This window comes from Gopherus flavomarginatus, chromosome 1, assembly GCF_025201925.1.
Source record: "Gopherus flavomarginatus isolate rGopFla2 chromosome 1, rGopFla2.mat.asm, whole genome shotgun sequence".
Classification (NCBI taxonomy): domain Eukaryota; kingdom Metazoa; phylum Chordata; order Testudines; family Testudinidae; genus Gopherus; species Gopherus flavomarginatus.
Window position 1 is genome coordinate 112,942,826 of NC_066617.1, and position 14,647 is coordinate 112,957,472.

Consider the following 14,647-nt stretch of genomic DNA (forward strand, 5'->3'; position numbering starts at 1 on the left):
GCAAGACGTGTCCTAGGGGAGAGGCGCTCCGCGAGCCCCTGGGAACGCGCCGGGACACTGACTCACCCGGGATCTTGCCATCCCGCCCGGCGCGGCTGCCACCTGTATCCCAAGGCAAGCGCCCGCGCTCTGCTGCCATTGGACACAGCTGCCTACCGAAGCCTGCTAGGCACAAAAGGCGTTGCTAAGTGGATGCTTATTTTGTTTCCCTCCTTTTCTTTTTCCCTCCCCCCCCCCTTGCTGATGAGAGCCTTGGTTCACTTGCAACGTGTCAATTGCACCGGTTCTCTCTCTGCTCTTCCTCTCCCCTTTCCTTTCTTTTTTCCTTCCGGGGATGGTGACTTGGTCGCTTTTTAGTGCCATCCAGAAAACCCTTCCCAGGCAAGCAATGGCTTAGAGGAGAGGGAAAGAGGCAGGAGAAGAAGAAGGAGGAGAAGATGAGTTTCCACAAGGAGGATGGTGTGGGGAGCCTGTGTCACAAGGCGCTGCAGATCATCTCAGAGCTGTGCCTGGGGGGCCAGGTGGAGCGGGAGAAATGTTCAGGCATCTTCTTCCCCTTGGAGACCACCAAGCAAGGTATAGACAGCACAGGTACAGTGGACTCTCTGCTGAGCTCTCCTCTCCTGCTCGTCTCTAGTCTTCTGCTGCTTCCCCCCACTTCTTTCCACCACCCTCTTTTTTCCCCTTATCCCCCTCACTCCGCTCCTTGCCTCCACTTCGCTTCCTTAGCGCAAAGAGGGGGGAACACGCGTGTGGGACGGTTATCTACTAATAGCAGCGGCAGCAGGTTGTGTGGGCGTTTGGAAAGTTGAACTTTTTCTTTGCTTTGCCTATGGAGTGGGAGTGGGGGGGGGGGAGAGAGAGAATCCACGTTAAAATAGCAATAACCATAAGCAGATTTTCTTCGAGTGCCCAGGACCGCACTCAGCACAAGCACAGCAAACGCTGGTGCCCAAGAGCCTCATTTGCTATGTATGGTGATAATTATAGAGCAGAGCCCCGGGGAGGTTCCGATGCTTTGCGGAGGGGCTGCTGCTGTAGCGATGCTGCGGGGCGTGAGGACAATAACTACAAAGGAAAGGACAATGCTTAGGGAGGGGGTCAGGACCTTGGATTGGGGAACAGGGAGTGGAGGAAAGAGAGAGAGACTCACCCCCCAAAGTGAAAGCCCAACAGTTGGTTGAATTTGTGCAACAAGAAATATTCCGACTTGTATCCCGTCTCCTTCCCCCTTTTTCTAGTGCTAGTCCCCCCTTTCTATTCCCCCACGCCCAACACACACACTTGAATTTACATTGTTCTGCAACGAAATTTTTCTTTCTTAAGACTGGAGAACTATTTTCTCCTGTTGCACTGATGTAGGGAGGGGGAAGAGGCTGCTGGTTTAGTGTTATAAACAATGGTTAGTAATGTATGTTCCGGGGAAAGGAAGTGTTATTGTACATATGTGATTTACCCCACGTCTCCCCTTCTCTGTTCTCCCCAGTAGCCCTTGTTTTTCCTTGCGATATTTCGAGCACAGGGTTTCAATCAGGCAGCCACCAAATCAACAGGTTGTATGAATCGGAAGAGCTTCAAACGAAGGCTTGCTCTGCATAACCTTGCTCAAGATTTGGCCTGGGGGGTAGGGGGATGGACAAGAACCCTATTCCCAGAGCAGAGACACGGTGTTTAGATGGTTTTTAATGTGTATACCCGATTTCTGTTGAAGTTTTAACTATGAAAAAGGCATATCGTGTTAGAGTTATGGGAGAAAAATATCCTGGGGGACCCCAAACCAATCCATCGATATACCTTTGTGTGCACTTTCGGCTCTTTCTGGATGACCCGCTGTTGCAGCTATCTCTTAATGACGATGCAAAGTATTGCTGCCATTAAGCCTGGCAACACCAAGGCTTTTTATGAATGAACAGAACAGTTATTTTAATAAGATAGTCTCCATTTGTCCCATAGGATGAGTCCCCGTTTCAGAGAGAGCTTGTTGTTAAGGATGTGCATTTTACCTTAGCCAGGTTTGCTGAGCATGTACAAATGGAAACCTGTAGATTCAGTGGAGTGCTTTGGGGTCAGATCTGTTCTAGGACCCATCAGGGAAGACTTGAAGAAAATAAGAGGCTGATTTAAATCCTCGGAAGCAAGATAATCTATCAAAGGTGAAATTGTCTGCTTTGCCTAGTTAACGCAGCTCAAGTGGTACCATGTTTGATCACTTACTGTTTGTACCCAGGCACATCCAGGTTAGGGAATGAGTTTCTGATTCATTTCTGGATTGTCTCGGGGTTTCTGGTTCCGTTCAGCTCTTTCACCTTACTTTGTCATAGTACACGATTCCGTTGTCTTTTCTAGGGTTATGTTTTTAATGGGAGCCTTTAAAAAATTAGCTCTTTTTTGGTGCTTTATTCTTGTGCGCCCGCAGGCGAGACCTGAACAACAAAGAAAAATAATACACAGGTAGTTTAAAAATCTTTATGAAAATCGATAGCAGTAGTATAAATGTCCCACCTGTGTTTGTTTTTTCTTTTAATGCTCTAAGTCTTTAGTGCATATTCAGCAGTAGGGTGGAGTTTTGTAGCACTCAACAGTCCCACCTCAGAACAGAGCAACTCCTCACTTAGAGAGAGGAATGAGGATCTAATTTATTTCCAACTCCTGTTGACAAAAACAAAACAACCATAACAATAACCACTCTTCCAGTTCTTTCCCATAGGCTAAGGCACCGTGTGCCAAGTTTTATTCTAAGGTGTATTTACACAGCTTGAATATAGGGATCCATAATGAAATCTCCCTGACCAAGTTAACGCTAGCTGGCGCCTGTGGATCATTTTATGTGGTTATTTACCTGAGGCAAGAACAAAGGAAATGATTCTGCTGCTACTGGAGTTGTGGCAAAAGTCCCAAAGTTTTCAGTAGGAACAGAATCCAGCAGGAAGTTTATCTGCATCGATTGGGGGGTGGTTGTGTGTATTTCAATGTGTCTGTGTGAGCGAGGAATACATACAATATATTACACGCTATAAATGGGTGGACAGATTAATAGATTGGGTATGCAGAAGTGTTGCTGGTGGATGTGATTGATTATTGAACTACACAGTATTCCCACTTGCATTTTTAAGTAAATATAGTATATTTTAGCATATTTGTTATAATCAAGCATATGTTAATTATTTTGATCCAGATTGAATCATATCAAATGGAGATATAGTTGGTGTTGAGCTTCAAAATCTTCCAGTAGGGTTGCTTTACTTATAGTAAAAGAGCACCTTGTGCATTCTATATTCATTTTTGAGGGTGGTTATTAATTTTATTATAACAAACATAAATGTAATATAAAGGAATAAGATATGAAAGATACAAAGGTGCTCTCCAAGGTACTGATAAAGCAAATTATGTTTATACACTTAAATTCAGCAGCTGTTTTGATATTAGATTGCATACCTTAATTTTTAGCATTTCTTCAAAACCAACAATCTTATCAGTATTTTAAATTCGTAATGCTTAACCATCTTGCAACTGTCAAAAGGCCTGGGATTTTAAATTTTATATTCTGCAGCAATAACAATTTGTCATGAAGTAAAAGTGGCTGAGGTGAGAACATAAAATTGCTTGTTCATAAGATTCCTAGAAACATATCTTACATAAAAAAAATGCTAGAGAATGTATTTTCTAAATTATAAGGATATTAGATTATATGTCATCCATTTGATGAATGCCTGCTAAAATTTTAACATCTCTTCAGCAAATACATTGTCTTGAGTGTATCTACATCATTGTAATAAGCTATAGAATCTTAGGGCATCTTCACATGAAAAATCATAAAGAGTGTTTTAAAATAAAGGCATTCTTTTCTGTAGTATGACATTTTCTTCATTTCTCATAAATATGTGGATGTGTGTTTTAAAACTCACTAAAATTTTTAAACTGTTCCTTACATTAAATTAGACCACTAATGCACTGATAAAAGATGTGATCCAGCATTTCTTCTTCAGACAAAACTTCCACTAAACTCCCTGGGTGCTGGACTGCAAACCCCTAACTCTCAGTGGTGAACAGTTACTCCATGAGTAGTGCTATTAAGGTCATTGGGATTACTTGTATGAGAGGCTGCTCATTACTGTAAGGGGTTCACAATCTGCCCATGACCACAGAAGAGTTTCATTTGAAGAAAGGCAGCAGGATCAGGCCAAAAGTTAGAGAGTCATACCTAAGTTCTGCCACTCTTATCATATAGTACCAAATTCAGAGAGTAGTACTTATAAATAGTCCCACTGATATCAGTGGGACTACTTGCCAAATAAGGTACTACTCAACATGAGTAAGGGTGGCAGAATCTAGTCCAAAATTATTAGAGTGTTACATAGGATGCTTAAGAGATCATATTAGTTGGCTCATATTGGTAAAATCATGTCAATGAACCACCCCAAATATGGAGTAGTAGGCAGTCTACTCCAAAGAGAAATGAATGAAAAAGTGATTTCCTCCTCCTACACGTTTTTTTTATCTCTCCATTGAAGAATGGGAAGCTTTTTCTGCAGCCATGTATACTTCTACATGAGTATCAGTGATCATTAAGATTACTATCAATTGTATCATTTATTTTTAAACATTTTCTAACTTATTTTGTGTTTGAAAGTAACCATGTCTCTACAGACAGAGTAGTTATATTTCTTAGCAGTGCAAGACATCATTTGGTGATACAGGACATTGCTTGCACTATCTGAGCTTTTGCCTTTATTTTGTTTAATACAGTGAGTGCCATTTATGAATGACCATACAAACTAAACCCTATATTAAATGTCCGTATTCTGTATTCTATTATACTTGAAAAGCAATGGTCAGTGGTGGTCTCTCTTCCATTATTGCATTTGACCATGCAATTTTGTTGAGATAATATTTTCTCTCAAAGCTAGAACGTGAATGCGAATTTCAATTAATGACTGATTCTTGAAGGAGCATTTGCATTTATTTGCAAACACTTCTTCCTCTTCAAACCATTGCCATCAGATGATGCTCATCAACTGCATTTACACTCAGATTAAATTAAAAACAATCACACTAATTAAACCCCTGTTAGCAAACATAATTTAATATTTACTGACACCAGGAAAGTAATGCAAACACACATTTGTTCTTAAAATAATAACAATGTTAACATATTTAAATATCTAAATACTTGAACACAGAATATTTAAACAGCAGTATGTACATCCATGCACATGAGTATTATGTGCTGAAGGACTGAGCCCAGGGACCCTCCACCCTTTCCAGAGTCCCAGGGCTCAGGGGTCCAGCCCAAACCCAAATGTCTACACAGCAATTTTTTGCCCCAGAGCCTGAGCCCCATGAGCCTGAGTCAGCTGACCCAGGCCACCCATGGGTTTTTTTTTTATCCCTGTGTAGACATACCCTAGAGCACTCACAAACTATTTAATAGGACATTACCCAATTCCTATAGACTACACTGTATACAGACACACTGTTAAGTAGAGTCTGAAACAGTGAAAAAGGAAAGTCTTGTGGGTGCTTGGGTTGATGGGCAATCTGAAAATACCAGTGATCAAATGGATATGTAACTTGTCTGCTGCTCAGGATGAAATATATTTGATGACTGGATTGTTATTCTCTCAAGAGATAATGAAGCACACATTCATATATATCCCAGTGTGTCACCAAAAATATGTGCAACCATCAGGTCCATTAGCAGTGAGCAATAACGTAAAAGTACTAACTGAGCAAATTCATATGCCAACAGAGTGGGTTAACTGTATGGCCACTGGAATAAAAAACAAGAAATTTTGAATAGTCAACAGATTTGAGTAAGGCCATCAAATGTGAGTGTTAGTGTATTAGAACAGCCAAGGAGGTCCTGTTTGAGATTTCTAAATGTAAGAGTGTTTTCAGTTTTGGATGTGAGTAAAGTATTTTGACAAGTCTAGTTTACTAGAGAAACTACAAAACACCTTCAGCTTCCTGAGATATACTAAAGTATAATGTTTCCAATCTGTGGGGGTCTGGATGGAGTGGAAATAATTGTTGATGATTTGCTAATTTAGGGGAGAAATACTTAACACAATGATCAACAATACAATTGTGTAATGTTCCACAGTTTTCCAAAGGAAAAAAATCTTAAATTAAACAGCAAACATGCTAGATTTAGTCTAAATGAGATTAGTTGTATAGGACTCATGCTCACTTACAATGGAGTTTGATTGTATCCAGGAAGTTGTACAAATGGAAAATCCTACTAAGGTGATCTAATTTGTCATAATTAAGTGCTACACTCAGAGTGCTGCCTGTGGATAGTACTGAATGGCACTTGGGTGATTAGCAAAAGAGAAATTTAAGGCACTTAAATAAAAGTTCTAGAAACACTGTGACTGAGATTAACAAAGACACCTGCTTCTCAGTGCAAACTCACATGAGTTGAGCACTGTCCTTCTATAAGATAGCCACGCAGTGAGGTATGTTTCCAAAGCACTGAAATATAACCAAACTGCATTCAGATTGAAAAGGAAATGCAGGCAGTTTGTTTGGTAATGAATGATTTTATGAGCTGAAATCAACTGAAGTCAATATGGACCATAAATTGTTGGATGCTCTGTTACAGAAATTATTGTGCAAAGCATAACCTAGCATCCAGAAAATGATCGTGAAATTTCTAGAGTACTTGTTTAATGTGAAATACTGGCTGATAATGAGCTTTTTGTAGTGGATATATTTTCAAGGGCACCTATAAACAGTGAAAGCCAGAAGCTAGAGGAAGAAGAATTTGAAGTAAATACTACTCAGGCACTCTGCATTTCCAAAAATAAATGTGACAAACTCAGATGAGAAATACAAAATGGCCCAATGATACTACATCTTGAAAGAGTCATTTTAATTGGAAAACCAACAGAAATATGACAGGTACTTTTAATTATAAACTCTTATTAGCTGGTGGAGATGAAATCATGGCAAATGATTGGATGCTGTACAAAAAATACTCTAGGTGAAATCCTGGCCCTATCGTGAAGTCAATAGGAGATTTGTGATTGACTTCAATCTGGACATGTTTTCACCCATAGTTTTAATACAGCACAACATGAGGACAGGAATACTAAATGCAATTCACAGCACTTATAAGATATTGTGAAGAATAAGAACAAAAATTGAGATGTCCTATTCTAGATACCATTGAAGATAAATGGCTGAATTCAGCTGGGCGGAGAAGGCTGTTGGGGAGCTGGTTACAGGTCCCTGATTTCCTGAACCATCTTCAAACCCAGAGCAGGTTAGAGCAGCCATCTCAGAATACAGACACCCATGACTTGCCATAACAGAATTAATGTATATCCATCTGCGTCCAAAAATAAATTAGGCTCTTAATTTTTCCCTATCTTTAAGTCTTAGTTAGGGACAAATAGCACACTATTGACATACAGGGAATGCAATCCATTCCTGTTGACAGATTCAGCCTTAAGTACTAAACTTCCTTGATGGGCATGCAAAGAGACTCCTGTCTGAAGAAATGTCTCTTGATATTTTCTCTTATCAAATCAAACTTTCTGTGAAAAAGACATTATAGGTGACATTTCAAGTCTGATACATAGGACTTGGAAAGCTCAGGTTTAATACTATTCCACAGCTGGGTTTGAATGAATTCTGGCTTAATCTGACAGCAGAGTAATTTTAAAATTAATAATAATGGTTGAGTGACCATCAGAACTGAGGAAGTGAGCTAATACTATCTGTACTTTTTGTTATCTTATATGATATTTAGATTTATAGCAATTATTTCAGTATTTGGGGAATGAATTTGCTGTTCAGCTTCCTAGGAAATGCAAAACTGCATTGTTATTAATTAAAATATTTTATGGTACTATTACAGCATGTGAAGCCATTGAATATATTTCAAATACTCCTAAAATTACCTCTCATATATTTTTTTTCTTTCTGTTGAGGGTTTAGAAGTCTGATTTGATTCTTTTGGGTTAACATGATTGGATATATTTCCTGTAAAGTTATTAGAATTAGAAAAAATCTGAAATAGATGAGAAAAACATTTAAAATATTTACAATTTAAAGCTGTTAAAACTAAAGAGGCTAGTACTAAGTTGTGAGTGGGAGCCTTGATTTAAAAAGTGTTTTCCTTCACAGAAAAGTTGAAGTATTAGAAAAGCCACTGCCTCTGGCTAAGACCAATAACTCACATGTGTTGGATTTTATCAAGAGCTTCAAAGGAAAGGATTTGTACAATTCTATGACTGCTTTTTATTTGTGATTCCATGCACCTATTCAAATAACTAAACTTTCTCATGTTCCTAATAAGGGAACTCAAAAAAGTAGTACTGAGGAATCCTCATTGAATGTAGGTGTTTCTAGAGAGATTCTGCTGGGTTTAGGTTTGACAGTATTCAACATTTTTATCAATGATTTGGAAATAAATATAATGGCTGATAAAATTGGGGGATAGCACAGACTAGTGGAATGATAAATAGTGATAAGGACAGGACAGTCAGACAGAGCCACCTGGTTCTCCTGGTAATCTGGACTTGTTCAAACAAAATGTGTTTTAGTACAGCCAAATGCAAGATCATACATCAAGGAGGAAAGGATACAGGCCATATCTACAGTAGCCTAGAATTATAGTAATGTAGTACTGGAAGGGACCTCAATAGGTCATCTAGTCCAATCTCTTGCACTGAGGCAAGACTAACTATTATCTAGACCAGTGGTTCTCAAACTTTTTGTACTGGTGACCTCTTTCTCACAACAAGTCTTTGAGTGTGCCCCCCACTGCTTAGAAATTAAAACACATTTTTATATTAACCCTATTTTAAATGCTACATTTATAACTCTATTGTTTAAAATGAATTTACATTTTCACATTGCTTTTAAATTAAGACCAAAACACATTTTATCAAATTAATGTTATAAACAGAATATTTTTTTTAATAATTACTGTTTAAGACAGGAGGGGTGTTGCAAAGAAACTTTGTCAATATCACTTTTTTCAGCAAACTTGTTAGCTAGCTGGGAAAAGTGATATTAACAAACATGCAAATATCACTTTCACAGCAGACTTAGCGCCCCATGCCTCCCTTACTACTGTGTAACATTTGACCTTTGCAGTGGGAGAGGAGGTTGTGGCAGGGAGGCTAACGCAAATTTTGGGGTAGGTTCATCACAGTCTGGGATGGGGAACCATCTCCCGCCCCTCTCTACATAAAACTCAATCTGTTTAATTTATCAAAAAGATTGAGAAGCAACTTGATTACAGTTATAACTACTTTCGTGGATAGAAAATGATGGGCCTCTTTACTCTAGTGGAGAAAGGCATAACAAAAACCTATGGCTGGAAGCTGAAGCCAGACAAATTCAAATTAGTTATTGAAACTGAATGGCCTGTGAAATAACAGAGATCAGACTAGACAGAGGATCTAATGGTCCCTTCTGGCCTTACAATGAATGATTCTCATTGAAATTTCAGAGGGGTAACCAGGTTAGTCTGTTCAGCAAAAACAACGAGGCGTCCTTGTGGCACATTAGAGACTAACAAATTTATTTGGGCATAAGCTTTCATGGGCTAAAACCCACTTTATCAGGTGCATGGAGTGAAAAATACAGTAGGCAGGTATATATATTATAGCACATGAAAAGATGGGAGTTACCTTACCAACTTAGGGGGTCAGTGCTAACGAGGCCAATTCAAACAGGGTGGATGTAGCCTATCCCCAACAGTTGACAAGAAGGTGTGAGTATCAACAGAGGGAAAATTACTTTTTGTAGTGACCTAGCCACTTCCAGTCTTTATTCAGGCCTAATTTGATGGTGTCCAGTTTGCAAATTAATTCCAGTTCTACAGTTTCTCACTGAAATCTGTTTTTGAATTTTTTTTGTTGAAGAATGGCCACTTTTAAGTCTGTTATTGAGTGTCTAGGGAGATTGAAGTGCTCTCCTACTGGTTTTTGAATGTTACAATTCTTGATGTCTGATTTGTGTCCATTTATTCTTTTGCATTCACCTGCAGGTCTACTAATGTGATATATACCATCATGTGCCAGAAATGCCCCTCTGCCATGTACATTGGCCAAACTGTACAGTCTCTACGCAAAAGAATGTTCTGCTTTTATATTTTTAAGAACACTTTTTATCTTGATTTGGCTTAGTTTAAACCCCAAGGTTTTTCTGAGCCTTTCCAATTTTCTCAAAGCTCTAAACCTTTCTTTTTTTTCTTTTATTACTGTTATCCCTTTTCATGGTATATGGACATTGAGTTCAATATTTATTATTGAAAGATGTGTATCTGGAAATCATAATTATAATCTTTAAAAAAACAAACTTCTCAAATTTCAATTGTACTTCTAATCCCCCTAAGGAAAGAATGAGCTACATACTATTTCATAGAACCACTGTGTAGTTCAAGGATTTTTTTCTTTCTGTGATTTTTTAGCAAACTTGTATTTAAAGTGCTCAATGTGCTTCTCAGCTGGTTCATTTTAGCTGCATGGAGCCTGAAGCTTTGGATGCAAAGTATTAGCTGTAGATCTGTCAACCCTTGTTGTAACAAGCAGTAGCAGCAATTGCTTAGGGGACAAGAATTCTTCACAAGATTTAATTGAGGCCGATTAAATAATTTAAAAACATGTGAAAGGCCCTTTTCAAAAGAAAAGGAGTTTGAGAATTTTTAAGTCTATATTTTATAATATAACATGGTACTGAAAAAAATCTAACTGAAGTGTGTCTCATATAACAACACTCCTAATCAGGACTCCTACTGGCACTACGAAAGGTCAGCCTTCCCCTTAAATCTGAATCTGTTCACAAAGTTGAGAGAGATAAAATCTGTTTTCTTTGTTTTGGTAATGTCATTGGACATGTTCACCCATGGTGACAGGCCAAATCAAATGCAGGATAGCAGGGGTAGCTAAAGTGCAGCACATGGTCTACAATTTGCTCTGTGGTGAGTCTCATTTTCAGTACAGAGGGATAGCCAGTGGAGACTCCAGGTACCACCACACTAAGTGCCATCTTGATCTGAGTAACTTTTGGATGTTAGCCTGTGCTAGTCATATCTCCATATTTATTAAAAAAAGAGAGCAGCTGAATCCTGTTTCCTAACGTGACTAAAGTTTGGAAGATGCTGAACAACTGTATATATCTGCCAGGGTTCATATGATGATCTATATTAATGTGTACTCATAGAAGATAACTTCTATGATTTAATTTTTTGAGTTAGATACATTCTTGGTTTTACTCCACTGAAGTTCTTGCCAGAGCCTAACCCAAGGGCCTAACCCAAAGCCCACTAAAATCAACGGAAAGACAGGCTACGCTTCCTCTCAATGATTAGCACTTGACTCCTCATGTACACCCATTCATTTTAGGGTGAGTAAGACTGGCTGAAACTGGCCATTGGTTGAGCAACAAAGCAATAATTAATAGAATTTTAGTTAAATTGTTATTAGTGGATAAAACTTGAAAAATGTATATTTTTTAGATATTTGCAAGAGTGAAAATGATCATCTGTCATATCCTGAAAGCGCTACGCAAGAGAAATATCTAAAATCTTCTGCTTCCTTAGTTATGTCATGTTTCCTTTTCTCTGTATTTGACTGTCTTGATGATCTTTGTTTTTGATTGTTTGCAGACATCTCAGTCAGTCTGCTAGCAGTAGTCGTCAGCTTCTGTGGGCTTGCCTTGCTGGTAGTCTCGCTATTTGTCTTTTGGAAGTTGTGTTGGCCATGCTGGAGAAGCAAGCCTCTTATTTCTAATACCAGTAATATCCCTCAAAGCACCTGTAGTGCTCCTGCTGAGGTTTTCGAAACCAACGAGAAAAAGGAAATTAAAGAAAATGGGAAACCTTCCATGAAGGTACTTGAGGCTGCAATGAAAATTAGCCACACTTCACCTGATATTACAGCCGAAGTCCAGAATGCATTGAAAGAACATCTAATTAAACATGCACGCATGCAGAGACAGATCACTGAGCCTGCATCCTCATCAAGGTAAGGAAAACTCAATTTTATGGCAATTTATAGAGTAAAGATAAGAGCCAGAGCATTTCGTTGTGAATTAAGGCCTCAAAATTGGAGCGTTCTCAGTCCAGTGCTTACAAGTTTTCGGTAAAACAGTCATATTAAGCCAAAGCATCAACATTTCTGCAAAATTTTCAGTAAACAGCCATAATGAACACTTTCTCAAAAATGAATATTTAAATTAAATTATTTCATTGTTTATAAATGCAAAGATCAAGTCTATGTCTGTTGCTATTGTACTTAAATATGTATTTGTACTTGTGACACATTTCCATACAAACTTTTATTAAGGAAGGCTCTTTTACGGCAATTTGCCAGAGCCAGGCAAGCATATAGGACATCTCCAGCTTTCAGTTACAATCGGTATGCATATTTTTACAGCTCCTTCAACTGAAAATTTGACTCAGAAAATAAATTACAACCATGTGGTTGCTGCACATTTCTTTAAGATGTGGATTGACATTTTAAAAGGATTAAAAATTCCACACTCAACAAAATATATCTCTTTGTGGAATATTCCTAATACATTACACCTATAACACAGGGATTTTTTTTAATAAATCTGAACCAGCTTCGAAAGCCCTGGTACAATTTAGAGAATAACAACTGTTTGTCCATCTCAGGTACTGGATTATGTCAATATGCGGTGAATTAAAGATATACTGTGACACGTAGCAGTACCTGTAGTATCAAAGAATTTTTTGTGACTTAAGTATTTAATGCACAGGAGACATTTAAACAGTGAAATACAACATCACTCACTACATCTGAAATAATTTAGTAATGCTTTTTAGACACAAGGAGAATGAAAGCGGGGAAGAGATATGCTGTGAATCATGACATAAATGAAACTAATAAATGCTAAATATAAAGTATTTCATTTTTGCTCAATAAATGATTTGTACTATGTACACTCGAAACTGAAGCGAAAACACATGAACAGTTCAGGCAAATGTTGAAGATGACATCTTGAGACAGAATCTGTCCCCCACAGTGGCCTCTTTATGCCCAGTATATATGTACATAAAAAAACCTTATATTGACCTCCTGTGCATAGGGATTTGCTGGGAGAGTATTGTGAATGGGATGGTGAGTGGCTGGAGTGCTTTGTTCTACTACTGTTCCAGGCTGTGAAGCAGCGATGTAAGGCTGTCATAAATCAAAACATTTCTTGAGGAAGGTCTCACTCACACCAGGAACTGCACAATCCTCTTTAACATCCTTGAATTAGGAAGGTGCACAGATGGCTTAAAGCCGTCTTTTTCTCCCACTTTGTCTGGGCTCCAAGTCCCAGTGCTCTTCTTCCTATGTGGTGGAGCACAGAATCTGATTTGTTATATGAAACATTTTTAAAATGCTGGAGAGACATCCATGAAATCATAACTGTCATTCTGGCCAGAGAGCGACCAAAGTTGGTATCATTTAACATGATGAGAATATTACATAGAATAGTTTGATATTAAGTGGAAGGTTCTTGTCCATGCCATCACTTCTCATGTCCCAAAATCTCCATCAGATAGTGTAAACCTCCAAGAAACATCAATCAATAAATAGATAGAAGAAATATCTAGCTGCAAACCTAAGTACTATGTGTGGTATCATATAGGAAAGGAAACAGCTCCCAGGATCCTGATCCAAAGCCCATTCAAGTCCATGGAAGTATTCCTGTAGATTTCTAATGGGCATTGGATCAGACCCTAAAACCATAAAAAGTCTTGGTGTTGGGGACAATCTTAAGGAGTATAAGCAGTGATTTCTCCTCTTCTCACTGGTATCAGCTGGTATCATTTCCAGGGGGTCTTTCTCTCTTGCTCATTCCAGATTATCAAGGGGAAAACTTCACTCAGATCGGCCTTTCATCTCTCCTGGCTTTGGAGCTGCCATTTGACAGTAGGATCTTTGGAGATATAGTCCTTTTAGGGTTCCCCTCAAAGCTGAGTGTCTATCATACAAAATACTTTCTTGTGTATTTTTAGAATCAGATCCCCCATAAAAGCATCACAGTAGCCTTCCACATGGTCCATTCTGTATTTACAAATACCTTTGCCCCATACCTACACTTGTTTCATATAGCTGTTTGCCTACTGCTCCTTGAACCTCTCACATTCAGTAGTGTAATTATCATAATCCAAAACTTCATATATCAGGAGAGCAGACACAAAGGTCAATTCTCTGGATTGCTCAGTCCCTTTTGTGTCACTCTGAGAAGGTGGCTACAGCTTCCTTGTTGGAATACCTGTAGAGGTAGGAGAGTCCCTAGCAGGCATAGAAGTTGTGTAGCTGGCTTCTACACCACTCTCAACAGAAGCACTATTCAGCAAGGGCATGTCACAACAGAAAATGACCAGAATGCGTTGCACTCAGACCATCTGCCAACTGAGCATAGCCAAAGTTAGAGTAGCTCCTAGGCTTCTCTAACCTGTATTAGAGCAGAGAATTAGGGAGTGTTACCAACCCTTAATATCCCCCATTACCTATGCTGAACTTAGATTTAGAGCAGAGGATCTGGATAGGAGTCTATCATGCAAATGAGATACATTTTTGGTCTTCTCGCATTAGTTAATTATTAATAAAAACAAACTGCCTGATATTAACTAATTATAACTATAATCATATAATAAATTATTCAAAAC

General features: G+C 38.6%; 1 protein-coding gene across 2 annotated transcripts in view; it reads left to right on the top strand.

Annotated features, from left to right (window-relative positions):
• The first annotated feature begins 250 nt into the window (after positions 1-250).
• Positions 251-14,647, top strand: part of SYT10 (synaptotagmin 10) — a 56,918-nt gene continuing 42,521 nt past the window's right edge. Inside the window, exons 1-2 of one of the 2 annotated variants that reach the window (XM_050918726.1) lie at positions 251-591; positions 11,627-11,984. In XM_050918726.1, coding sequence (XP_050774683.1) covers positions 438-591; positions 11,627-11,984 — 512 coding nt within the window. In that variant the 5' untranslated portion in view covers positions 251-437. The remainder of the gene's footprint in view (positions 592-11,626; positions 11,985-14,647) is intronic. The other variant, XM_050918736.1, reaches the window with a different exon arrangement.